This window comes from Panthera tigris, chromosome E3 (genome assembly GCF_018350195.1).
Source record: "Panthera tigris isolate Pti1 chromosome E3, P.tigris_Pti1_mat1.1, whole genome shotgun sequence".
Taxonomy (NCBI): domain Eukaryota; kingdom Metazoa; phylum Chordata; class Mammalia; order Carnivora; family Felidae; genus Panthera; species Panthera tigris.
In genome coordinates this window covers 31,060,423-31,085,968 of record NC_056675.1, presented here as the reverse complement: position 1 = coordinate 31,085,968, position 25,546 = coordinate 31,060,423, and the positions used below count along the sequence as shown (strand labels likewise).

Here is a 25,546-nt window from a genome sequence, read left to right as displayed (position 1 = left end):
GTGAGCCATTTTAGCTAATTATTGAACCCGAGGAATGAATTTTGGGAATCCTTGATGTGTAGCCAGTTGGTCAGAAGTACGGGAACCTGGGACTTGCGATTGGCATCAGAAGTGAAGGCAGACTCGGGACAGAGCCCTTAACCCATGTGGTCCCATGCAGACTTCAGGCCATTAGCGTCAGAAGGGAGTTGAATCATTAGACGACCGGTTAGTGTCTGGAAAGCTGGAGAATTGATTGTTGGTGTGGGAAAAAAAAAAAAAAGAGGAAAAACCCTTCCCCATATGGTATCAGAAGCATCGTGGAGAAACACAGTTCAGGTTTGCATGAAACTGAAGTGTCCTCAAAGGTAAGGCTGTTGCCCTCTACCTCTCCCACCCCTCCAGTGCCCAGCTTGGTAGCAGGCCCAATGCACAGGCTTTGTGAACTGAATGGAATTTTTGGAAACTTCTCCTCTCGAGAAAGGGGATGGTGTGGGACAGCAGAGTGGCTGGGCCTAGAAGTAGGAAGGTCCATTCTAGCATGAGCATAGACAAGTTAATTCCTCTCTCTGTCTCAGCGCCCTAAAATAGAGACAGCCCCCCCCCCACAACTACAGAAGTGTGTTTTTGAGGGTTAATGCAATGCCATATTCTGAACACCTGGCCTCAGGTGGGTGTGCTTGCTGTCGAGTCTATAGCAGTTACAGTCAAGGGCCCTGTTACAGCCCCAGGCCTGCTGCGGTGGGTGAGCCAGGCCCCAACCCTTCCCAGGGTGTCTGGAGCCTTTCTCCAGAAAGGCGCTCGGCCTGCAGAAGCCTGGAACCAGCCCCTCTCAGAAGCCCAGCTTGATGGCCGCCGGCGGGGAGGGGGCCATGGAACCAGCCTTGCAGGGGTCTCTTTTTGATGACCTATCGATTTTTTTTCTGTTGTTTCTGGATGGCTTGCAGATGCATTTTCTTTGGTCTGCACCATGATCTCCAGGCGTTTGAGTCAGCGGCCAACTGATCTGAGAATTGAGAGATTTTGCCTTCATTATGCCTCTCTCCCAGCCTGTGGCACGAGCAGTTAAGAATTGATAGTCATCATAGAGGCTGCAATTAAGGCAGAGATGGTCCCCCATAACGCCGCTGTCGCTGCTCTTAAAACCTCTGAGAATCTCCAAACCAGACCCCGTGCGACCATCACACTTGTAGCCACCAGACTGTGAAATGGTCTGGGGCCTCGTGAGGGGACCGGCCTGTCTGTCACGAGGGAGCGGCTCTGTGTGCCATCTCTGCCCGAGGGCTGCATGGAGGAGTGTGGACAGGAGGAGGGCGGGGCCCCGTGGGGCCCACAGGCAAGGCTGGAACATAAACTACGGGAGAGCACTCCGAAATCTCCAGCTGGACTGTCACGGCTCAGTCTCCGTGTCTGCAGTCGTCAGACTCGGAGCTTTTTCAGGGCGGAACACACGTGCACCCCAGATCCTGCTGGGGACTTGGGGTCTGATGGAGGCAGGGCCTGGCCGTAAACGGGCGCGGGCAGGAAAATACTGCCGCTCTCCTTTCTGTTTCCTCCTTAGCTCGGGTACAGAAAAAAGCAAGTGAATGCTGTTCTGCAGCTCCAATAACCTGACCCCGCTGGTCACCCGGAGGCCCCCAGCTCTGTGTTTCTCCTCTCTTAGCCCGTCCGCCTCCCGCTCTCCTCCCTTTCTCCTCCCGCTCTCCTCCCTGCCTGCCGCCAGCGGCTGCTCCAGCGGGTTTGGCTGTGGCTGCAGACATGTTGGTTTCCTTCTAGACTGTGTTGCAGTTGCTGTGTTTTTTTATTTGCCTTCACGGGTGTTGCGCGTGAGTCTCTGTTCCTTTACTTGGCGTACTCAGCATTCTATCTCAGCTCCATTCACAGGGCTGCCTCTACCTACACTTTGCTCCTGTAAGTGGTGATTGTATTTGGGGGGAACGTCAGCCACGTCTCACTTCCCCTGTGGCCTGGAGGGGCCACCCAGTGGCCCCTGACTCCAGAACCAGGCAGCAGTGAATCTCACTGGGTGTGACCCCTGTGGTCCTGCGTGAGCGTTCTTCCAGGATAGATCTCAGGATGGAGTCAGTCTGGTGCGTAGTCTACTATATTTAATTTGACCAAATAATGCCAGGTCGCTGAAAGAAAAACGTAGAGGCAGAGGGAACCTGAGTTGAGGTTCATTCTAAAAGAGGAAATTCATTGCCTCTGGAGTGTCCGCTGGGTACTGAGAGCACCCCCAGTTTCTGCTTCACAAGCATGATCTCACTCGGTCACGCAGCGATTCTCCGAGTCTGGCATTCTCCATATCTGCATCGTGCAGCTGGAGAAGCGGGGGTCCAGGGACAGCTAGTGACTTGGCCACGATTACTCGGCTAAACAGTGGTAGGAGCTGAGCCCGCCTCTGAGTGGCTCTGGTGGGCACATCATGCGACTTTCCCGAAAGAATCCCAGGTCCTGGCTGTCGTGAATTTGAGGAGAGTGTCCTGAGTTCAGGAGCCTCTGACTGGCTCGTCTGTCTCACACCGGTGGCTTTGTGTGGCGTGCTTTTGTGTTTTTTTGCTCTGCCTACTCTTTAAATATTTTTATAATTTTTTAACATTTTAAAATCTGAAGTTTCACATAAAAATCTCGGCGATCCGGCAACAGTGGGCCCGAGTTGATGCAAGGCCAAGTTTCCGGGATTACAGGAGTGGTACCCCTTCCCAGCTGGCCCCATCCCCCATCCTGTGGCTCGTGTCACCCACAGTTCTGCCGAGTTTGTGGTCCTGGAAGAGATTTTCGTCTGTGGGCAACACCCTTCTTTCCTTTCTGAGTTCTTCCTATTAAATGCACGAACCAGCCTTTCCCCCGTCCCCAGCTGCTGGGCCCGCACTGTCCCTCGGCTGCAAAGTCAGTAACAGAGAAAAATCGTGCTTAGCTGCAGTGGAGCCTGTTCCTGGCCTGCCAGGAGATCATTTGTCGTGTCCTGCCGAGGGCCCAGCCTGTGCCCAGCACCGTGGAGGGGGTAAGAGATGCCGCTCCCGTATGGCACGGGGATTGGGAGGGTGGCGGGGGGAGGGGGGAGACAGGCCGCCATACCCAACCCGCCTCCAGCAGAAGAGGCAGCGGCGAAGCCTGTGCACCTAATTGTCCCTTCCCACAGACGGGGGTTCTGTTGATACAAAGGTGAGAATTCATCCAGCCACAGCCACTTCTCTCTGTGTGGAGCGGGGGCCGGGGGAATGTGTAGAATGACGGTATTTGGTTCCCTGTGTGCGAACTATAGGACCAGTTTCTTTTGGATTTCTGTCTTTAGTAAAGCTGTAGGTGCCCTGCGGTTGGGAATCTATTCATGCCGAGAGGCAGGGGAGTATCGTGGCTGTGAGCTGAGCCCAGCTCTGTTCCCCACCAACCCCTCACTGTAGAGAAGGTGCTTAATCTCTTAGAGCCTCAGTTTCCTCATCTGCCAAATGGGGGTGTGAGTAGCCAGTTCCTAAAACCCTTGCAGTGAGATAATGCAAGGAGGCACTTCAACTAGGGTTGGCACACAGGAAGCTCACAGTAAACCGTGTCCTAAGTATTGCTCTTTCTGTTGCTCTCAGAAGCTTCTGGGAGGAGGGTGTACACGTAGCTCGGGCCTGTGTGGGTTTTCTGTTGCTTTTCCGAAAGAGCGAATTGCTTTGTTTCCTGAACGTGCAGTCGGCGTCTGGCGTGGGTACGCCTTCGATGCAGGCGGGGTCAGGGTGTGCTTTCTGTTCTGACGTTCGGCGAAGTCCACTGATAGCATGTGAGTGCTGATGGCCAGCCGCCGTGCTGTACCTGCTGTCTGCCAGCCCTGGGGGTCCGATCTGCCTCCCCCGTTTAGTTAGGTCTCATCGCCCGTGGGGCTCAACACCGCGCGCTCAGCGCTGTGAGCAGGAGGAGGAGGGGCTCTGGGACCAAGGGGAGGAGCGAGGGTGCCAGGCCTGTGGCCTTTTCCCTGAACGAAGCGTGGACAAGATCCGGGTCCAAGAGTCCTCTTGAGTTGCCCTTTTTTTGCCACCACAGGCAATATTTCACCCCGAGACCGTCAGAACACAGCCTTGGGCCGCCGACAGAGTCTTAAATCTGCCTGCGCGTCGTGCGGAAAGTCCTGATTCAGATACGGGGGTGGGGGGTGGGGAGCCAGTCTGCCTGTCCGCAGCCCCTTGGCCTTTCCATGGGGGTGTCAGCACGCGCTTTTGATGGGTCAGACGACCTGGTTCGCACTCCACCTGTGTGATTCACCGGATCCCAGAGCTTGGGCATGGCCCTTCTGCCCCCCGCACCTCTGATTCCTCGTTTGTGAGATGGGCTCATGGTAGGACCTACCTCGGAAACTCATTTTGAGGAAACTCTGCTTGATAGTTAGGTACGAAGCACTTAAAACACGTCACGCAGTAAGTACTCCTGTGTTCGATATTACTGTGCTTGCTGTTACTCTGTGTGCTTCTGCTGTGCAGATGTTTTTAGGTCGTGGGAGCCCTGTTACTCGTTAGACGGGCAGGGTTCATGGTTCCTTCGCCTTCCCCACACCCAGGTGCTTCACCAAATAGGGGGAGGCGGTTGAGGGCAGTTTAACGAGTGCAGACACCAGGGTACAGTTTGGGTCTGGAAGTCCAGGTTCTCAGTTCCAGCCTTCCGTGTTTCCGGATTTGGGAAGCGAGATCACCTTGGAGGTCGTCCGTTACCACCTGCGCTGAGGCTCAGCAGTCCAGCAGGCTCTGCGAGCTCCCTGCCTCTGAGACCTGACACGCCTTCTCCGTCCAGATCCCAGTACCGCTTGTCGCCTTTGGGTGCGGCGAGTAGCGTCTCTACCCTCTGCCCGGGAAGGAGGATGCGGGGTCCTGGACCTGTCCGCTCCCTTCGCACGCGAGGAAGCTGAGGCTCAGAAGGAACCCGGCATTCCCAGGGACGTGCACAACATGGGGGGCAGCGTGAGACCAGGACCCGGGTGCCCAGCGTGTGACCCCTCACCTGCCCCAAGGCACAGGGAGCCTCAGCTGCATGAGACAAGGAGCTGAGATAGGTTGTCACCCCGGGCTTGAGGTGAAGACGCTGGTCTCTCTGGTGTCACCTCGTAATGGAGAGTTCTAGTCACTAGTTTTTCATGCCCGTGAGCTTGGAGGGTTTGCCCCGCACTCACCTCTGAAGCTCACGCCAACTCCATGCCGTGGGAAGACGCGGTGGGAAAGGGATGGGCGGTGGGTCGGAGGAGGCTTCTCTGGGAACCGCCCGGGTCTGCAGAGCAGATCCGTGGGGAAATGCAGGCTGGACAAGAGGTAGACCAGAGCTCACCCACAAGGCAACCCAGAAGCCTGCGATAGTAGAGCCTGGGACCCCTCTAAGGGCAGATGCAGTTTGCATCTGGTGACGTCCCCACCGGGGCCCCAGGAGCCTTCTTCCAGGTAACCTCGGGGCCCTGCTCTCGTTCGTGGCCGTCACCTGACAGTTGAGAACGGCTTACCCTTCCGGGAGCAGAAGTGCATGTTAGCGGGGACTCTGGCGGCACCGCTGCGGGGAACTGGAGCCCCAGCTCAGTGGTTGTGGTGTGGGCTCTACACCGAGCCGTGACTTGGGCGGGCGTTCCACCTCCAGACCGCTCACCCACTAGCTCCGCGAGCTCAGGCCGACTCCTTAGCTTCTCCGTGCCTAACTCTCCAGCCGGGGAGGAGCCGAAGGGGCCTTGGAGGGAGCGGCACATGCATCAAAAGGTTCAGCAGAGTCTGGTCAGTCCACACTTACCAAGCACCTGCTGGATGCCAGATACTGTCACCAGGCACCGGAGACATTATTGTCATCACCGCACAAAAATAAAGGGGTAGGGAAGGCGCCAGAGTGGATAAGAGGGCCTCTTACTTGAGCATAAGGGACTTTGGGAAGAGATGGGGAGATGCTGACAGGAGCCATGCAGGTATCTGGATGGAGGGCATCCAGACGGAAGCAGCAAGTGCAAAGGCTCAGAGACAGAAGCAGGCTTGGCGTGTTCTGGGAGGTTCCCCAGTAATGAGAGTGGGTGGAGTCCATGTGTTCCCCAATAGTGAAGGGAGTGGGCGGACATGGGACCCAGGAAGATGGGAGGAGCTGGGGCCTGGTGGCCTTGGTGCCGCAATGAGGACATGGGGATATTCTAGACGGGGGGCATTGGGTGGGGCAGGAGGCGCTCTGGCCCCTCGTCTGCCAAGAGCCATGCCTGGTGCTCGGTACCGCAGATGGAGACGGCAGTGAGCAAACCATTCCGTGTCCTGGAGAAGCTCCTGGCTGACAGGAGAGACTTCCGTGTGGAGTGACATGAGGCCACTGTGCGCTTGGGTCCGGGGGCTATGGCCAAAAGGCGGCAACCAGCTGTCCCAGGGGGTTGGGGGAAGCGCTTACGTTAGACAACAGAGCTTGAGTTGGGAGGCAACAGCCTCTTCCTGGGGTGTGGGACCAGAGCCCTGCCCAGGTGAGAGGGGGCGGCCGACAGGCCCGTGGCAGCTGGGTGACAGAGGGCCTTTGGTGCCGTGAGAGGGACCTTGAGGTTGACCTCGGAGGCCCCGGGGAGCCCCTGGAGGTTCCTGCCCAGGAAGTGGACAGGAGTGGAGCTTGAGGTGACTCCTCGCACCGGACGCGGAAGCACCTCTGCCCAGTCACTGGGATGTTTATCCTGGAGGCCGAGAGGGGTTTAGGGTCTGCCCTTGACGTTCCACGACCGGCCCATTCTCAGCCCACCGCACTCAAGAGGCACTCTGGGGCCGCATGACCTGGTGGGTGTGCTCCGCAGCGCCCCCCCCCCCCCAACGCCCGTCCAGGTTCAATCCCAGCTCCGCCCGGACTCTTTGTGAGCCTAGCAGGCGTTCACCTCTCTGTGCCTCCGTCTCCCCAGCCGTGAGGTGGGGTGGTGGTCCCAGCCCTACAGGAGGCAGCCAGGAGTAAGGGGTAAATTCATGGAAAGCTCTCAGAGTGGTCCCTGTGAGGTGGGAGCATCAAACCGTCCCCGCCTTCCTCTCCCCTGCCGAGTTCCCCAGCCCCCATGTGCACCTGTTGTCTCCTTCACACCTCAGTGACTTCCGGCCTTAACCTGGGACTCTCCCCACAGCCCAGCTCCAGCCCTGCTTCAGTCTGTCCACGCCTCCACCCAGCTTCCTCAGTCCTGCTTGCCACCTCCCCCAGACCCTCATCCTCAGGTCTCCCTCCTCCCTCCCCCTCGGGAGGCTCCCCTGGCCCCTGGGCCTCCCTCCTGCCTACGCCTTGGGAGGCTCCCCTCGCCCCTGGGCCCTCATCCCTGGGCCTCCTTCCTGCCTCCATCTATGGAAATCCCACTCACCTCCCCAGACCAAGGCCCAGAGTGCCTTTTGCTTCCCAAACCCTCTCCCACATCAGGCTGGCTAGAAGGAAACGCCACCTTCCCCTAGAAGCTCTTCTGTTTTGCCACAGTTTTGTTAATGAAATGCCTGCCTGTTGTCCACCACTGGGCCCGAGCGCTGGTGCTGTGACTTGTCATGAGTCTCGTGGGCCCCCAGCTCAGCGCTGGGCCCATCGGCCTCCTGGAAACATTAGAAGAACAAAGGGATTCTAGGTTGCATCTCTCGGGGAGCTTTCATGGTGGCCTCTTCTGGCATCTTCTCCCCACAGGCCCTGGTGCAGCGTGGCGTCTAGGGAGCGCGGCTGGCGAAGGGAGTCCAGTGTCTGGTGCCTGCCGGCTGCTTGGATGTATGAACAATGTGTAGAGCATCTCCTGGCCATGGGCTGTCGGAGAGGGAGACTGTGACGTCCGTAGGGTTACGCCTGTCTCTTGGATTGCTCTGTCCTTCCTGGCCCATCACTGACTACTTGCTTGGTGATTGATGCTGGGCTTGAGCTGCTGGGGTGAAGTAATTATACTCACCAGGATGTTGCTCCCCTTGTCCCTTCAGAAGGGCAGTGACTCTGACTCCTGAATTTGTGGGTGTCTGTGGAGACTGAGGGCACGGAGTCCTCCCCAGGGACACCTTAGAGACACATCGCAGGCTTTCTCTCCCTCCCCTTCCCGAACTCTCCAGATGAAGCCTTCTCCTTCCCCTCTTTGCTTCTGCATTCCAGTGCAGGAGCACCTGGGAAACAGCCTAAGCGAGGCCTCTTTGAACCAGCCAGGTCACTCATCCGGCTGTTCAGCCCCGGTGTGATCCTCGGGACACCCTCCCCCACCCCCCGCCGTGGCCGCTTGGAGCCCGTTCTCAGCGTGAAGATGAGAAGCACAGTTACCTTTTCCAAGTTTGCACCCTTATTATTTCCCTGAGTTAATCAAGTAGAGATGCTTCCTGTAGCTTCGCTAAAGATACCCGGTCAGAAGCTTACACAAGGGGCTCGGTGGCGTTCAGGAAGCTGTACGGGGGTCCATCGTGTGCAACAATTCATTGCTCTCGGTTGCCTCCATGGAAAGTGTTGAAAGTGGCAATTGCGTGAATTTTCTCTTCTCACTTCCCAATTAGCGATTGCATAACAGTCTCCCTGGAAACAAGTGCTCAGGCATCGCACCCGGAACACAGCAGAGCTTGCTGCTTTGCAGCCCGTGAGCTGTGCCTGCTGCCGGGGGCGCTGAGGCCTGTCCCCGTGTCCCAGGAGGGCGGGCCTGGGCCTGCGGCCTCCATCGGCGGCGTCTGCACCTCCCGGCTGACCCATACGTGAAAGCAGAAAGGCAGGTTTTCAGTACCCCTGAGATACAACCCAGTGACAGAGACCAAACAGAGCTCGTCAAGTCTGAGAGTCAGAATTGCTTTTCTGTCTCAGGGAAGGAGTAGCTGATGGTCACTCTCTTGCTTGGAAACACCCATGGTCCCGAGGGTAGAGTCCACGTTCTCTAACTTGACCTCCTGGCCCGCCCCTGCCGGCCCCCCCGCCTTGTTCCTGCATCTGGGCTCCGTCCCCGCGGCCCTTGGCCCGTCCTGGCTGTTCCCTGACCGGCACCTTTCTGTCCCCCTGCCTGAGAGCAGACGGATGCGCACGGGCCCAGGAAGCAGGCGCAGGAGTTGTGAGCCGACTTCGCCCTCTGCCTCCGCCTCCTCTCTCCAAAGCGCCGTCTCCGCGGGCCTCTGTGGATTAAAGCGCCTATGGAAGAGGCGCTCCCCCCGGGGGAGTGGTAACCACCCCCACCCCCACCACCCGGGCCAGTCTGTCTTCTTTCCTCCTGTCAGCCCACACCCATCTCTCCCGGAGCACTCACTGGGATGTATTCGTCTGCCCGCTCCTGCTCTCCTTCCCCAGGAGCCTCGACGCTCCTCGAGGGCAGGGGCCCCGTGTGTTAACCGGCGCACATTCTTTCGAGGCACGCCGCCTTGGACAAAGGCAGGCATACCCCGAACACCAGTGAGCGTGTCATGCGTGAATCCGCAGAATTGGCCCGAGTGCCTCTCCCGGCACGTGGCGCAAATCTGGAACTCTGTGGCTTTGGGCAGCCAAGTTAATCTCTCATTCAGGGCACACCTGGTGCAGAGAGGGTGGCTCCGGTGGCCCTCCTTCCTGCAGGTGGTTCTGCCACTTGCGCCCGTGGCCTCCGCACTCCCAGAGGAAGACGAGAGGGGGGGAGGGTCGCAGGGTGCTTGCCTTTTTGTGGCAAGCCCTGGACGTGCTTGCCTCACGTGGCATCCACCAGGCCCGGTCCGTGGCTCCCACCTCGCCACAAGGACACTGGGAATCTTGTCTTCCTTGTTCCCAGGAAGAAGAAATGGGCTGGGTGAGCCAGTCCCCTCAGAATTGGGCCTGGGAGGGACTCTCCTAGCCAGAGGATCCTCATGCTGGGCGCCTTGGGAGTCTAATCGGTGTTCCGGAATTCTCCAGCCAGTGACACAGTGTCAGATCAGCTGACTCTGGAGTAGCTGCTTCCCAACAAGGCCTGAGCTGCTCACTCCTCCTGATGGAACCAGACCTCCAATTTATTTTATAAAATGCCATGACATTCTTCGATGAAAATAAAAACGGACTCTGGAAATGCACAGTCACTTCTGCCCACCTGGCAGGCAGCTCCCAGGAAGGGTGGCCCCAGGGTCCCCTCAGGGGGTGGGGGTGGGGATTTGGCTGAGAAGGCCAGCCCAGGGAAGACCATGCCAGAAAGTGGAGGGGCTGGGGGGGCTGAGCGTTTGCTCTAGGAAGCGTGGCTTATTGTCTTGTTTACAGTGTGCCATCGTTTTTAAAATTGCTGCTCTTGATGTGATGGTGTCCTTGTCTTCTCGAGACTCAAAATGAAATTAACCTTTCTGGAGGAAGGCAAATGCTCATAGTAAGATAGCCCTGAGTGTTCTTTTCGGAGGCGGAGGCGAGGACTGAGCCCCAGCACTGCTAATGGCTCTAGGGTCACAAAACAATAGCAGGGCCACCACAGCTCAGGAGGGGGCCCCCAGAGGAGTCTGGCAGGTTCCTTGAGCTGGCTTCCATCCCCTCCCTTCACTTCTCACACTGCAGCCCCAGGAGCCCAACCAACGAATGGAAATTTGTCCTGTCCCCTTAAGCACTGAACCGACCCTGTGGGGACAGGCTCTGACAGGACAGTGATCTCCTCCAGGGCGCCCCCATGTGACAAGTGGAGTCTCTGAAGAACCAGCTCCCGGCCTTCTGTCTTCTCCCTGCCTGAGGGCATTTGGAGGCTAGCCTCCTTTCCTCCATACCACTCCCCCTCTGGGGTCTTTGTCCTCTCTCCTTGGACTTGGCAACAGCTTTCCAACCACTCTGCCTGGTGGCCTGCTTCTCTGCCCCTGAATTCATCCCCTATGTTTATTCTATTATCTTGCAGTGAATGCTTATGGGGCTTCTCATGATCTCCACACACTGCATTGGGCTCTGTGATACTGGGGGGGGAACCAGACAGGTAATGGCCCTGCCTCCCTGGGACGTAGATCGTTCAAGGAAGGTGGGGAAGCTAGAGGCACATGATGAAGCAGTGGTGAGGATCTTGAAGAACAGAGAACAGGACATCGTTAGCAGGGGTATCCTGGAGGGTCTCTCAGTGGTGGGGGCACAAGAGTAGAGACTTAAATGTCCAGGTATTCCAGGCCAAGAGGACGGCTTGGGAAAGGCCTAAAGCATCAGGAGCATGGGTCATCACCTCATGCACATAGAAGTTGCTGGTGGATCGGCATCAGTCACGGCCTCCAGAAGATACCAGGGGCTTAGCCTGGGTTGTCCTGAATGAGGTGGGCCCATCCTTGCCGCCATTTTATGGATGGGAAGCCTGAGGCTCCCACTGGTTTAACCACCTGAGCGTAGATGGCAGTGTGGGTCACCCTCCCCTCCTGAGGGACTGTCATCTGGTGTGATCATCCTGCAGTGCGGTCTCTTGGATGGTTTTCTAGGGGCCCACGGAGGCCAGGGGACCAGGGAGAGCAGGCCGGCAGACATGCTGGGTCTGTGCTTCCGGCCAACGAGGGCAGGACTGCTTAGCTCTGAAATCGTACCAAAGCCCTTAGTGGTGAAGTATCACGGTGGCTATCATTTTCTGTAAGATACCTTCACCAAAAGCAACGGTGAGGCAAACGTGGAAAAGGGCTAAGACTTAATTAGATAAAGGGTTATGGGGATTTGTGGTACCATTTGCTCCGCTTTATGCGATTTCCAGAATAAAAAAAGAAAAGTAAAAATGAAAGGACAGTCACGGGAAAAAAAGGTCTTTCGTGAACGGTTCTGCCCTCTTCCCTGCCCCACGGAGCTCTGCCAAAATCACGGGCGAGGACTCATGAAGCAGATTGAGACCCGAGGGAAGCGATGTCCCTGGTAGAGGTTGGCAGTCGGGCACCAGCACCGAGGTGACAGGCTTCCTTCCCTCTGCACGATACATGGCTTCAGCCAGAGCTGACCCCACAGGTGGAATTTCTCTGAACTGAGTTCTGTCTTAGGGAAGCCTTTGTTTTGCAGGACCCGTAGGTTTCTCTTCTATAAATTGGAGAATGTCTTCTGGATTGGGGGTGGCTCTCACTGTGCACTGGTTGGAGACCTGGGACCCTGCCCATCTGTCTCCCGATTCTGAGCCCTCGGGCATGTGCCTTTTTCTTTCTGAGCCTCCGTCTCCAGCGTCAGATGGGAGCGTGAAGCCCAAGGAAAGAGCTCAGTGCACAGCGTGAGTAAAGATCCTGCAAATACCCGCGCTTGCTCTGAATGGCTCAGGGAAAACTTGCCCACATGTCAAGTTCGGTGCTGCCACGTCGGGTTTTCTCAGGGGCTGGTTAGGGTTCCAGGGCCCGGCGCTCTGGAGCAATGAGTTCTTGGAAGGATTTGGGATTCTTCCAGGGTGATCATCTTTCCGCCACGTCACTCCTGTCCCTGGGACCTTGGTGAGAAGAGGCACTGAGACCAGGGAAAATAGACACTTTCCACCCCTGGGTAGCTTCCTCCCACCTTCATTTTGAGCATTCTGGCCTCCCTAGGATCCTGTTGCCCAGCCCAGCCCCATAGGCAGAGTGGGGAGCCTTCCCCCATCTCCCCTTCTTGCTTGAGAGGGTGTTAAATATTCCCTGCTGCAAAAACGGAGAGACTTGTGGGGCTCACAGGCTCCTTGGTGGTCCTCCGACATCCTCTCAGGCGGGCCTGTGGGCTTCTCGCGCCCCTTAGAACTTAGGCCCGATGGACTCCGTTTGGCACTATGTGGCCACGTGAACCCCCTTCCCCAGAAGGAGCATCTCAGTGCCTAATGAGGGGTCAAAACTCAGAAGCCATAGAGCAGCACCTGGCCATCAGACCAGGAACACAGCACAAGTGGCTGCAGCTTGTGCCATGACCGGCTGTTGCTCTCTGGCCCGGCGCGCCTCCCGCCAGGCCGCGGGAGCCCGGAGCCCCTGTCTGGGGCCGCGCTGGGCCGGGACTTGGAGTGGCTTTGGCAGCCCTTAGTGCTCTCACCCTCTGGAGGAGGGCCATGCTGAGGCGGCTCGCGGGGGTGGCCCTGGGCAGGAACCCCTTGCTGTGACCTGGAAGGGATCCGGGGAGCCTGCCGGCCACAGAAGCTCTGTGACCTTTCCTCCCACCCCATGTCCTGGAAGGGCTGCCGGGTGAAATACGGGATGCCCGGCGAAATATGAATCTCAGATAAACAGTGAGTAATTTCTTAGTTCCAGTGTGTGGCGTAGAGTTGAATACTGAAACATTATTGAATCATGAATTATTGAACATTGAGTTATGAATACTGAAAAATTATGCGTTGTTTATCTGAAACTCAGATATCGCCAGGCATCCTGTGTTTTCATTTGCCAAATTGGGCAGCACTAAAAGAATCCCCCTGCCGTGCTAAGGTCCTTGGCAGGGCCTTGTGGGGACTCTTCTCCCGAAATTCGGGCACATACCGGGATCGGGTGCCTCTGGGCACGGCCTCATTCAGCTGACTGTTGACGGAGCCCCTCTTTGAGGTCACCTCCATGCTGGCACAGGACAGAGGGCGGGGCTGAGGGCCATGCTCCATCCGTGGGACCTCGTGCACAATTCACCCAGACCCTCTTAGGCTGCCACTTCCTCATTTGTCACGTGAGAATAGTCCCCTCTCTTCTCATGTTCTTGTGAGGTCGGATGACCTCATTCCTCCCCCTGCCCTCTCTCTCCGCTTCCCTTACTCACCTCATGTGGTTCTTCCATCTAGGAAGAGCATCACTCTCACAGAGAAGGAGTCTCCTGCCCCCACGCTGGCCAGGGTTTCTTTGTCATGAGCCACGGCCCCCCAGTGCAGATCCGCATGAGCAGGACAGGCCACACAATCTCTGGGGCCCCTTGCTTCGATATCGTTAAGGATTTCAACCCTGGGACGGCAGACCGTCACCCAGTTGTAGTTCTTGGCAGGCATGCTTGGGCCACCAGCCCCGCCGCCGAGGGCCAAGCAGCCACGACGGTGGAGGGTCAGAGGACGGAGCCCCAGAACACCGAGGGTAGAGACTGCATAGACCTGGGGCCCTGTGCCTGCCTCCCGAGCCATGTTGCACAGCCCCCAGCCTGGCATGGTCCCGTGCTGCCCGGTATCCTGGTTTTTCAAGGGAAGATGGAACTTCTCAATACAGTCTTTCTTCTTTCTTTTTTTAATCTTTTTTTTTTGTGTGTGTGCTTATTTATTTGGAGAGAGAGAGAATGTGCACGTGCCATTGGGGGAGGGGCAGAGAGAGGAGAGAGAATCCCGAGCAGACACGTGTCAGCACAGAGCCTGACGTGGGGCTTGATCTCACAAACCATGAGATCGTGACCCGGGCCAAAATCAGGAATCAGACGCTGAACCAGCTGAGCCACCCAAGTGCCCCATCAGTAAAATCTTTCTTAAATAGTGATGACTGATTCATATTTTAGAAACTTCCTATGATGGTAAATCAAACACTGTCTCTGGGAAGCAGCTTGGACCTGTGTGGTGCCTGGATTTATCTGTGAGTCCTACACTGGCCTGTGACCTCCACCAGCAACACAGCAGTGACCGGCTTTGCTCACTGTTAGGTCCCCTGGCCCCTTCACCGCCTTGGCACATTGTAGGTCCTCTGTAAACAACAGACACAGTTGCTAAGACTTCATTTATTCATGGGAACACACTGTAGGTGGTTTCATGGATCTGTTGTCCCCCTCTTAGTAATAATATCATGAACGTTTTCCCTGTTGATTCAACAGGATCGCACGTGGGAAGCCTTACGTACACCCTTTCCTCGCGACAGTCGCTCAGGTCGACTTCAGCCGTCTGGGTGGTGATGACCGGTCGCTGTATCTTCTATGGGTGGTTTTCGGAAGAGGAAAGAGTGAGCGCCTGAGCAGCCCTGTGTGTCTGTTTTCTCAGGATGCCAAGTTTGTGGAGGAGCGGAGGAAGCAGCTGCAGAACTACCTGCGCAGCGTCATGAATAAGGTCATCCAGGTGGCCCCCGAGTTTGCCGCCAGCCCCAAGAAGGAGACACTGGTGCAGCTGATGCCCTTCTTTGTGTAAGTACTGTTCACGTGGGCGCTCCGCCCAGCACTTCCTCCTCCCCCTCCTCCGAGGTTGGCAGGCGAAGTGCATGGCCATCGTTGACACACCGGGGCCCAGGTGTTGTTCCCCGAGCCGCATGAGCTGAGGCGCTGTGCACTTCTGAAAGGGCTCCAAGACAGCGGGTCAGCCGATGAGCGCTGTTGAGCTGAGGTTTGCAAATAAATGCAGGCCTGCGTGGCTTTCTACTTTCCACCTTTTGATCAAAGCAGAGAGTAATTTTCTCTGCAGCTCACAGAATCTTCCAGAACCAAATCAGCCTGTCACCGTTGCTTCAGCGGGTAATGGATGCAAGGGAAAATTCTCAGACTCCCACTGCTGCTGACTTAAGTAATACTAATATGAAAATAACTTTAAGTGTGAGCTAACTTAAAAAATTAGGTATACATTTCTCATTCTTATATCTCTTATAAAAGTGAACAGGAATTGAAAGATGTTTGTTGACGTGTCAAGCACTTACAAAATCATCACAATTTAAAACTGTCAGCACAACAGATACTGATGTTGTTTTGAAACCGAAGCTTTGCTCGCGTTGGCCTGGAGCACACTCCTTCCTTTGCTGTGTGCGGTGCCCGTGTGTCTGGGGGCCAGCTCCATGCCCCACACTCTTCTCTGGTCACATTGCTGGGGACATGTCTGTGCAGCACCTTGGGGCAAGTGGCCGTCCCTTGGTGTCACTACTTGATCTCTGAGGAGTCTGCTATACCATAGAACTGGAACAGAGATGATGGAATAGTTGTTTTTTTTAGAGCCTTCAGATGCTATAGAACATAATCGTATCATTTCTAGAATGTTAGCATCATAGGGAAACTCAAGATGTAAAACTCTGTACGGCAAACCTGTGGATCTCCAAAAGTGGGATTGGGACCCATTAGTTGAGATGCACTGGTTGGGACTGTGTGACATGCTGGGGTGAAATAAGTGTTTCTTTTCAGCGTAGCTCTCGAGAACAGTCCACTGAAGGTCCAGGGGTCTGTCCTCATTAACGGTGATGCTCTGACCTCAGATGGGCTTACCCTGTTTATGTCTGCCTTGGGCCCCACCTCCCGGCATTTCCAGCTTGAACTTCTGACCAGGCCGACGTTGGCCAGCTGCCCCTCTCGATTGCAGCTTGCGCATGTTTTCCTGATTTTTTCAGGGCTTTTGTAAGAAGACAAAATTTGTATTCTGCATCTGGTAAAAGGCACCTTTTTTTTCTTTTATTTTTTTAAGGGTATATTTTTGAGAGAGAGTGCAAGTGGGGGGGTAGGGGAAGAAAGAGGGGGGCAGAGGATCCAAAGCAGGCTCCCCACTGACAGCAGAAAGCCTGACGCCGGGGCTCGAACTCCTAAACCACGAGACCACGACCTGAGCCAAAGTCAGACGCTCAACTGACAGAGCCACCCAGGCGCCCCACAAGCCACCTTTTTCTCTGAACGCTCGCTATGGAAAACCACACTTTGCATTCATTCCCTGGTGATGCTGGGGCTTAGTCTCGCTGTTTGGAAAGTGCTGTAATGGTTCGTGAGGGGAGTTCCCATTCTTTTAAAGGCAGCTGCCTGGCCTGCGATATGTGTTGGAAATTAACCTGTCCCTGAGTCCTGTGAGTTTGGGCTAAATTCCCCAGTGAAGACCAAGTTAGGCGGTCCTAAGACCCTGATGCGAAGCCAGGCCGCCTGCCCCAGTCTGAGGAGAAGAGACTGCTCGCAGGCCAGCTGGCGTCCCTCCTGCCTGCCGTGGGCAGCCCGGGTTTCTCTGATTGGGCTTTTACCAAACAGCGGCCTGCGGGATCATGGAAACTGTATGTTCACCGAGCAGCTCAGTGTGCTGTGGGAGCTCGGCCGTGCGGTTATGTTCATCAGAGCTGAGGGAGAAACCTTCTGTGTCTAATTGGCACAGAGAACAGAAAAGCACAAAGAATCTCAGTCAGAGATTGTGGCAGATGACGCCATGTTGACGCCAGACTTCCGCGGAAACACTAGCCTAGACCCCGGTTGGAATTAAACCACTTGCTCCCCTTGGCTTTCCCGGGGTCCAGAGGACGCTGCCCGGCCCATGTCTGTCTTTTGTGAGTGCGGTGGGGATTCCGGGTTGGAGTGTGTAGATTGGTTCATTTTGGGGTAGACAGAAGGTGAGCAGCGGCCCGATTTGTCGCTGCTGGTAAGTCTCCTTGCGATGATCTCCTGCTTGTGCGTGCCTGGCGCTCAGCTCACATCTCGCCCTGAGGAATTTCTGATTTGAAAAACCCAAATCTCTCTTGGTTAAGGGCATAAACCCTACAAAGGATAATTATTCTCATAAGGCTTGACAGACGTCCTCGGTTCTTTCAAATGCTGACTCAGGATTCTAAAAGCCCCTTTTAGCCACTGAACAGAAGTAGGCGTGTTTACTAAGGAAGGTGCCTCCGGTCCCCCTCCATGTGCTGACTGCTGACTACAGGCACCGGCTTAGGGGTCCCCTACTAGAACTCATCTTCCCAGTCTTCCTGAGAACCTATTAGGTGGCACCCTATAAACCTGCCGATAAAATGGCAATTTTGTAAGGTGCCACTCAAAACTGCTGAGCAGAGCGAGGCCCAGAGAGGTCCCCCGCTGACCCCAGGGTTACCCAGCCAGCGCACGGGGAGCCCCGGGTGTTCAGTGCCACATCCCGTGTTTCGGGGTAAAACTTGGAGCCTGTGGAATGAACCCACCCCGCCCCCACCCCCGATCTTTTATCTGACCAGTCCAGTGGAGTTTTGGTTTTTGTTTACTTTTACTGAAGTGTCCCCAACCTCAGAATAGCAGTGTCAAATCACGTATCAGGCTCCTCTGGAAAACTGAGACTTGGTCCTCTCGTGTTAGGGACTGCACATGTGTGTCCTCCCCAAAGTCATGCGTGGAAGCCCTAACCCCAGCGTGATGGTATTTGGAAGTGGGGGTTGGGGGAGGTAATGAGGTTGACAGGAAGTCATAAGGGCGACACGATGGGATTAGCGCCCTTACGAGGAGAGGAGGAGGCGCTGGCGTTTGCTCGCTCGCTCGCTCTGCCACGTGAGGAGACCGTGAGCGGCAGCCATCTGCAAGCCAGGAAGAGAGCCTTCACCCGGAACTAAATCTGCCAGCACTTGGGCTCTTAGCCTCCAGAACTGTGAGAAATCAGTGTCTGTTGTTTGAGTAAGCCACCGCAGTCGGTGGTATTGTGTCACGGCGGGGGCAGACGCATATGCCCCCGTTCAGCGCCCCACCACCCTTGGCTGCCGTGGAGCAGTGCTGCCTGCCCTCACCGAGACCCCCGCCCCGTTGCCTCCTGGACCCTGAGCCGAGCCTTCCCCTTCCCCTGTTGGCCTTTGGCTGCTTTTCTCCTACGCTCGTTTGCGTTTCCTGCCTGGCCCCCAGCAGACACTCGGGCGCGCAGTCCTGCCTCTCACCCGCCGCTCAGACGGCCTCTCCATACAGGCCGGATGGGAGACCGGACCCTGTGTCACCCAAGATGCCTTCAGTTTGCACGCTGCTCTCGCGCGTTTTCTGAGAGCTGCCCCACTGCCAGACTTCCGAAAGGTGGTCCCTCTCTGATTTGGGGTGGGCGAGGGGCGGAGGGCAGGGGACTCAAAGCTGGTGCGTAGAACTTGCTCCGTTTCCTTCATAAATCTTCCCTAGAGCCTTTAGGCTTGTGGGGTCCAGCATCCAGCAGGAGCCGCCTTTGCACGCGCGTCTCCACTTTGTTTTTCTTCTTTCGGGTGTCAGTATTGCTCTGTGTTCTGCAAGGGGCATCCCGACCTCCAAGCAATCTGCCATCTGCTCCGATCTGGGAGCTGAAGAATCGGCTGGTCGGATCTGTTCTCCAAACCTCCCCGCCTCCCACCGCCGTCCCCGCCAGGGCCGGCAGCGGGCCGAATCAGAAAGCCGGGCGGCGGGAAGCAGACCGTTTCTTTCCCATTTTGAACTCTGTGTGTCAGATGGGGACCGGAGTCTGCCCCCCGCCCGCCCCAAGATGGTGAGCAGGGGAAGAGCAGCCCCCTCTGGCCCCCTCCTCGGGAGCCCCGTGTCGTTTGCACCCCCCAGCATTTCAGGGAAAGGTGGGTGCCGAGACGTGACGCGTGGCAGATGTTAGCAGACGCCGCGGGGACGTCAGGTGCTCTTTTGAAAGTGCGTTAATGAGGGAGGCTTGGATTCCAAGAACTCATCCTGCGGAACTGGACCGCACATTGGTGAAGGCTCACATGATTTCTTGTGCTGGCATTTAGCGCATTATTAAAATGTTTACTGCAGAGCAATTCATCCTGGGGCACTGCATCACGGTCGGCTGTTTGTGAAGGGGAGGGAAAAGTTACGGGGGTGAGGGCTGGAGTAATGTAGGTCACAGCACAAATTCCCAACTGAATTTTCAGCAAAAAGTGTGGCCGATGTCTGCCCCTCTCACCACCCCTCTCCGTTGCTGCGCTTGCTCCGAAAGCTTGTTGAATGTATTTTTTGCCGAAATAGGAGCTGCCGTTTCTCCCAGTGAGCAGGGGTGTAGCCTGGGGATGAAATGCCCCGCGCTGCTCACCACAAAAGGATCACCTGAATCCCAAGCTGAGACCTTTCACTTTGCAAGTTGCTGCTGATAGAAATTACTTAGCTCCCTCCTAGGGACTTTTAACTCGCACTGCTTCTCTGGACGAGCCTGAACCTTCCAGGCTCCAGAGTCCTCACCGTGGCCCGGGTGCCACAGAGGAGTGCAGACCCGATTTGACAGATCTCAAGTGTGTGGCCAGACCTGGGAGACTGGTTAGGTGTGGACAGTGTTTAAAGTAAAACATGAAGGTGAGTGACTTTGGATGGGACGGTTATGCCCCACATTGGCACCTTTCCAACTACCCAGTCGGGCTTCCTTGATTTCCATCAGCTGCCAGGCCCTCAAAGGCAGATGGGTCTGAGGTCCCTGGTAGCCGAACAGAAAGGGTGGGGAGTGTGGCGTCTGAGGTTCCCCAGCTCTCCCACTAAGGTGGAGGGTGGCCTCAGGCAAGGGTCTGGCCTCTGTGTCTTGTGTCGTCGTGAGGTGTACAACAGGAAGAACAGTGGCAGGACCACCGATCTGTCGGGGGTTAAGTGAGCTCACGTGAGAGAGTGTCTTGTCTGAGATGTCCGCTCATGAGAAACAGGAGGAGAGAATCCTTATAAAAACCCCACGGACATTTCTGGGTGTCTCTTCATCCAGCCACATGTGCATCCATCCCTACGAGTGAGATACTGGAGGCCCAGGAAGTTTAAATGATTTGCCCAAGATCGTTCTGAATTATTCCCGTCCCCCTACTAGGGATCCCGCACTCTAGACGGTAGCTCAGGGCCCGCCCCGGGGAAAGCAGCTGCAAGAGCTGAGCTCTGGCTTTCCGGGTGCCTGAGAAGTCGGCCTGGGCCCATGGACATTGTTCTTCCCACGGGAAGGCACCCCCAATCCTTGGAAGCCCACCACCAGAGGCTCCTCCCCGGCGACCTACCGCCCTGTCACCTGGAGACAGGAAGTATAAAATGCCACCCAAGTCACCTCCAGCCAAGCCTGGCTATTTCTTTTTCTTTTTTTTTTTTTTTTCCTCAAGTTTATTTATTTTGAAGGGGAGGGAGGAACAGAGAGAGAGAGAGAGGAAGACAGAGAATCTCGACGCAAGGCTCAATCCCACAACCGTGAGATCATGATCTGAGCGGAAACCAAGAGTCGGATGCTCAGCCGACTGAGGCACCCAGGCGCCCCCAGCCGGGCTATTTCTGGGGCTGCTGCTAGGGTACGTGGAGGCAGTGCCGCCCCCAGGGTGCTCGCCCTCCAGATCCCAGGGCTCCAGTCCAAGGAGAGGGGAACGAGTCCCTCTGTTTGAAAGTGACAAGGACAACAGCTACTCTTGTCTAACATTCAGAGAGCCTTCATGTCCCCAGGCTTCCTACCCTCAGTACTTAGGGTCTGACTCTGCCGTCTCTTTCTGTTCGGTGGGGAATGGGGAGAGGTCAGCTCCACAGAGGAGGGACAAAAGCGGGGAGGAGGAGGGTAGTGTGACTGGTAACGAGTGCCAGAAAAAGTGGGGGACTCTGGGACACGTCCAGGACAGAAACTCTGCTGACTGGACACATGGAAAGCACCCCTCAAAGGAGCCTACATTCGGCAGACGTCTTTCCCATCTGGTTTATTGTAGAGCGCAAAACAGGAAGAAGATCAAAAAAAACAACAACCTTTTCTGCTTTGATGGAGTAGGGGAGTGGAAAAATAGACAAACACATACACTGCCAGATAATAAGGTCTTTGAAGAAAGTTCATGCAGAGTCAGAGGCTAGAGAGTCATACAGTGGTATTTTCCAGCAGATGGTCAGGAAAGGCCTCTGTCAGGGAAAGATCTTGCAAATTTCTGGGGGAAGGGTGTGCAGTTAGAGGGAACAGTAAGTACGGAGGCCCTGGGGCGGGAGCAAGCTGAGTGTGTCAGAGTAAGGCCAGGGTGGCCAGATCACAGATCATCTGGGGCCTTGAAATCCATAACAGTGGCTTTGGGCTTTATTCTCAGTGAGTTGGGAAGCCCCTGAAGGGCTTGGGGGAGGGATGTGATGAGGATCTGGTTCGCATTTTTAAAACTTCACTCTGGATACGGGATAGAGAATGAAATTGGAGAGGAGCAGGTGGGACGGCTTTTGCAGGGTGTGCGCAGGGGGAGGTGGCATCTTGGCGGAGGTGATGAGAAGGGCAGGTGAGCAGTGAGTGGACCCCACTGTGTTTGAGGACCGGCTGTCCGGGTGGGGAGACGTGACGATGCACCCAGCATCCTGCCAGGCCAGGCAGATGCAGCGACGCCCCCACGTCCGCTCACTGGGGACAGTCTCGGTATTCAAGTCAACAGACATGACTGAGCGCCAACTGTGTCCAGGCTCTTGGGTTTGGAGAGAGGTTGGCAGGGCTACTAAACCGATGGCTAAGATGTGGACCTGGCACCGGGGGCCCACATACGTATGGGGCTTGATATCATCGGGCCATGTGTCTTTCATCCATTCACTAGGAACTTGCAGAGTGCCTCGTTACGTGTCACACTGCCGGGTTCGGATCCCAGCTGTGCTATGGACAGGCCGTGTGGTCTTGAGCAAGTCACTGAAGCTCTCCCGGGCCTCAGTGTCTTCATCTGTACAATGGACATATTCGTAGCATCCGCCTCGTGGGGGGCCACGCGGGTTCCACGAGCGCACGTATGTCAGGCTCGTCAAACAGCCCTTTGCACGTAGTAAGCACGTATGTGTGTCACTATTTTTACCAGCAGAAAGGAAGCACGGGGGAAGGAGAGTCTGGGGAGCAGACGTTTTGGAGGAAGTGATAAACTTAAGGTATTAAAAAAAATGAAACACTACAGAACGAGAGGAGATTGAGAAGTAAACATCACTCTGCCGAGTATTGTGCCCCCACCCCCCGTGACCGCCGTGAAGCCGCTTATGTAACGTTGTAGAAATTGTTAATCCTTTGTATATCCAAGCCAGATCCTACACCGCATTCCGTAGTTTGCCTTTTGAATTTAATAAAGCTGGCTCATTCCTTGTGAAAGCCGCGCAGCATCCAGTGCAGGGGCTGTTTTGTCATTTATTTCACCATTGCTCTCCTGGAAGATTGACGAGATTTCCAGATTGTTCTCCCTCAAACAGTGCTGGCAGGAATGCTGCAGCAGACCTACATTTTGGCAGATAGGTAGGGAGGACTGATCTTTCTTTAGAAGCCAGTCTGGCTCAGAGGGCAGGTGCATTTAAAAATTTTGACAGATGTCACTAAACCCCACCCCCTGGTACCAATCTGATATGCAGAATTTCAATAGGCGTCAGGAGGGGAGACGGGAAGGCTGGGACCTGGGAGTGTGCAGGTCTCCAGAGAGTTTCTGTCCTGGTCTCCGGAAGGGTTGCCCGTGCAGGCCTTTGGGCTCAGGTCTGTGTTTTAGGAGGAACACAGGGGCAGCTGGGGGAGAGTGGAGTGGTGGGGGGTGGCGGGGTGCTTTCGCGGTAACCCAGAGAAATGGTGGTGGGGATGGGCCTGAACCAGATGATGCCAAGTGTTTGAGGCCAAATGTCTGGGCAAATGATGGTCAAGGGGACAGAAGAGAAGCTGGTTTGGGAGCAGACAAGGTGAAAACAAGGCATTGGGTTTAGAAGCTGGTCTTGGGTCCCGAACGTGAGTTGGGAGCCAGGTAAGGAGGGATGAGCGTCTCCAAGGAGTGCGTGTGCCGAGCTTCACGTGAGCTGGAAATGCCCTCCTGGTGCTCCTCAGGAAACGTACCTGTTCACATCCCAAGAAAAATCCGTCAAGAGATGGGGGCAAGCATTGCATTTCTCTCGTGGAAATTAAAGGACAGCGATCACCATTCGTGGTTTGAAGGAATCTACACCAAGGAGGCAAAAGGGAGATTCTCGACACACGGAGGTGGTTAAGGGTGACATTTCCAGGAACCAGGGCAGGAACTCAGAGGCGAGAAATGGTCACGATCTCATCGGTCAGTCTTGCTTTTAGCTGCCACCGCGTCTTTGGCACATGTTCATGGTTGTGTCTGCGGCAAACAATGAGTCCTTCTTGCAAATGAAATAAATACTAATCGGCTTAGGTGCATAGTATGCTTGATGTCAATGGTATTCCTAGAAATAAGTTTTGGAAGCGCAGTAAGTCCTTACTTTGATTTTGACCCACAATTCTGTGTGATGCTGTCCACTTTGGCAGGAGATCTGTGCACCGCGCTGTTAGGGGAACAGTCCCCGGTTACGCGTGCAGGTGTCATCCGTTGTTCGGGGCTCGCTCGGCTGCGGGTCTTGGCAAATACCTCCAAACTTCCTGTTTCTTCTTTAAGAGGTAAATCTTTTTAGATCTCCAGAGTAATAAACGGTACGAAGAATATTGGGAATATTTGAAGAATAAGTTGTGACTTGGGCAGTTGCCAAGAACATCCTGGAACCCTGCTTCGTGGCTCTGGAACCCCGGAGAGTTCTCTCTTGCAGGAATTGGGAGACACTCCTTGCTTGGGATCCGGTCTCCTGATACAAGCTTGGCACTGGTAACCACGGAGGTGGGGAAAGAAAAAGGGAGAGGAGAGGAGGAGAGGGCTGAGGATAGAAGCGGGGCCAGGCCAGGCCCCGTGGAACCAGCAAAGCAGCAGGACGGGGAGGCAGGACCCTGGGAGGAAGGAAGCTGGGGCGGGGTCGCGAGGGCAGGGTGTCTCCCGAAGCAGCTGTCCTCCGCATGCGAGAGCTGCGAAGTTAGCACCGAGTCCCCGAGCAGAAAGATCAGCCAGCTGGCCGCCTCCGCTGCCACCTTGGCTGACGACTCTCAGAGCAGGTGGCTCAGCACAACCACGGTGGCGCCCCTGTCACCCTCGTTGGGGAGAACGCGGTAAACAGGTCATCCAGAGCAGCACAGGGGAGGCAGCACCTTTACCGGCCACAGCCTGCCTGTCACGCCTCTGGGCAGGGACGGGCTTTTTGCCAGGCAGGCCTCTCTCTGCAGGAGCCGGCTTCTGGACCTGGCAGCTGTGTCCAGCCTGGTTTTGCACAAGGGAGCAGCGTATTCTATGCAGGGCACTTGACACAGTTCATAGCTTCTGCCTGGAAGTTCAGTGGCTGCGGCCCCCTCCTCAGAGTGTGTGCCCTTTGGTCCTGGAGCAGCTTGGCGGCCGTTGGGGCTTGCAGAAACTTTGACCCGTTTTCTGACACGCTGGTGCTTTGTTGGGACACACCAGGGGTCAAGCACTAATGTGCCCCCCGCCCACCCCACTCCCCCCAGTTCACAGGGGACCTTGACCAGGCCGGTATGGAGGGGAAGCTCGTACCCACGGCGGCTGTGGTCACTGTTCCTTAGCCTCCACATCTTGCCACGTTGTTCCTAACCAGGTGTGCGATCCATAGGAGGAGGCAGTGCGCCTCCCGGCCGGACACCCTTACCTGGGACATAAATGCCCCGGTGGGACGTCCCCTCCTGACTGCTTTTGTGATCTCTCAGCCTTTTGCTTAGTGAAGCCTCGCACCTTCCCCGCATCCGGGAGCAAGAGAGCAAACGTCCCCAAGTCCACCCCTGTCAGCTGGGGCATGGTGGGAAGTACAGGTGCCTCTCGGGCCAGGCAGGTCATGTGTAAGCGAGTAACGCCACTGACGTGTGACCTCAGGTAGGGGTGTGGATCCTGTGGGAGAGGGTCGGCCACTGCCCTCCCACGTTAGTTTCCTGTATGTGGATCTGCAGGTGGCCAGACTTTCTGTTTCTCCACATGGCAGAAACCTATATCTCAATAAAAAATCTCATTTGAAAATTAGGCATCCGCTGATTTGTGTGTGGGCTGCGTGTGGCCCCTGGTATATCGCAGGGCTTGCCAGACAAACGGGATATGCGTTAGATGAATCTGCTCAGCACACGAAGAAATGCAGGGTAGGGTGGAAGGAGGCGGCAACCCCCTCAATCCCAGGGGACGATGACCACTGGATACCGACCAGGGTAACTGACAACCAGCCCTCAAGACACAGCACTGCCCGCAGTCCTGACCGAGGTCCCCCCAGCACTGGGCCTGACAAGCTGTGGGTCATCGGAACAGTCCACAGGCAGGAGATGTCTGCTCAGCATCCAAGTGCAGCCTGTCTGCCCTGCGCTCTCCCTGTGTGGCAGCTTCTGGATCCCCAGAGCGGGCTCGGTGCCTGGCCAAATGTTCGTCTCTTGCGGGCAGAGCACCTGCCC

The 25,546-nt window shown here is 55.9% G+C and overlaps 1 protein-coding gene across 4 annotated transcripts in view; it reads left to right on the top strand.

Moving 5' to 3' along the window:
* SNX29 (sorting nexin 29) overlaps window positions 1-25,546 on the top strand; it is a 495,580-nt gene that overhangs the window by 437,954 nt on the left and 32,080 nt on the right. For all 4 annotated transcript variants that reach the window (XR_006212700.1, XM_042972465.1, XM_042972468.1 and 1 more), the window contains one exon: window positions 14,711-14,850. Coding sequence is in view for 3 of the 4 variants with exons in the window: in XM_042972465.1 (XP_042828399.1) it covers window positions 14,711-14,850 (140 nt within the window). In the remaining variant the exon portion in view is untranslated. The remainder of the gene's footprint in view (window positions 1-14,710; window positions 14,851-25,546) is intronic.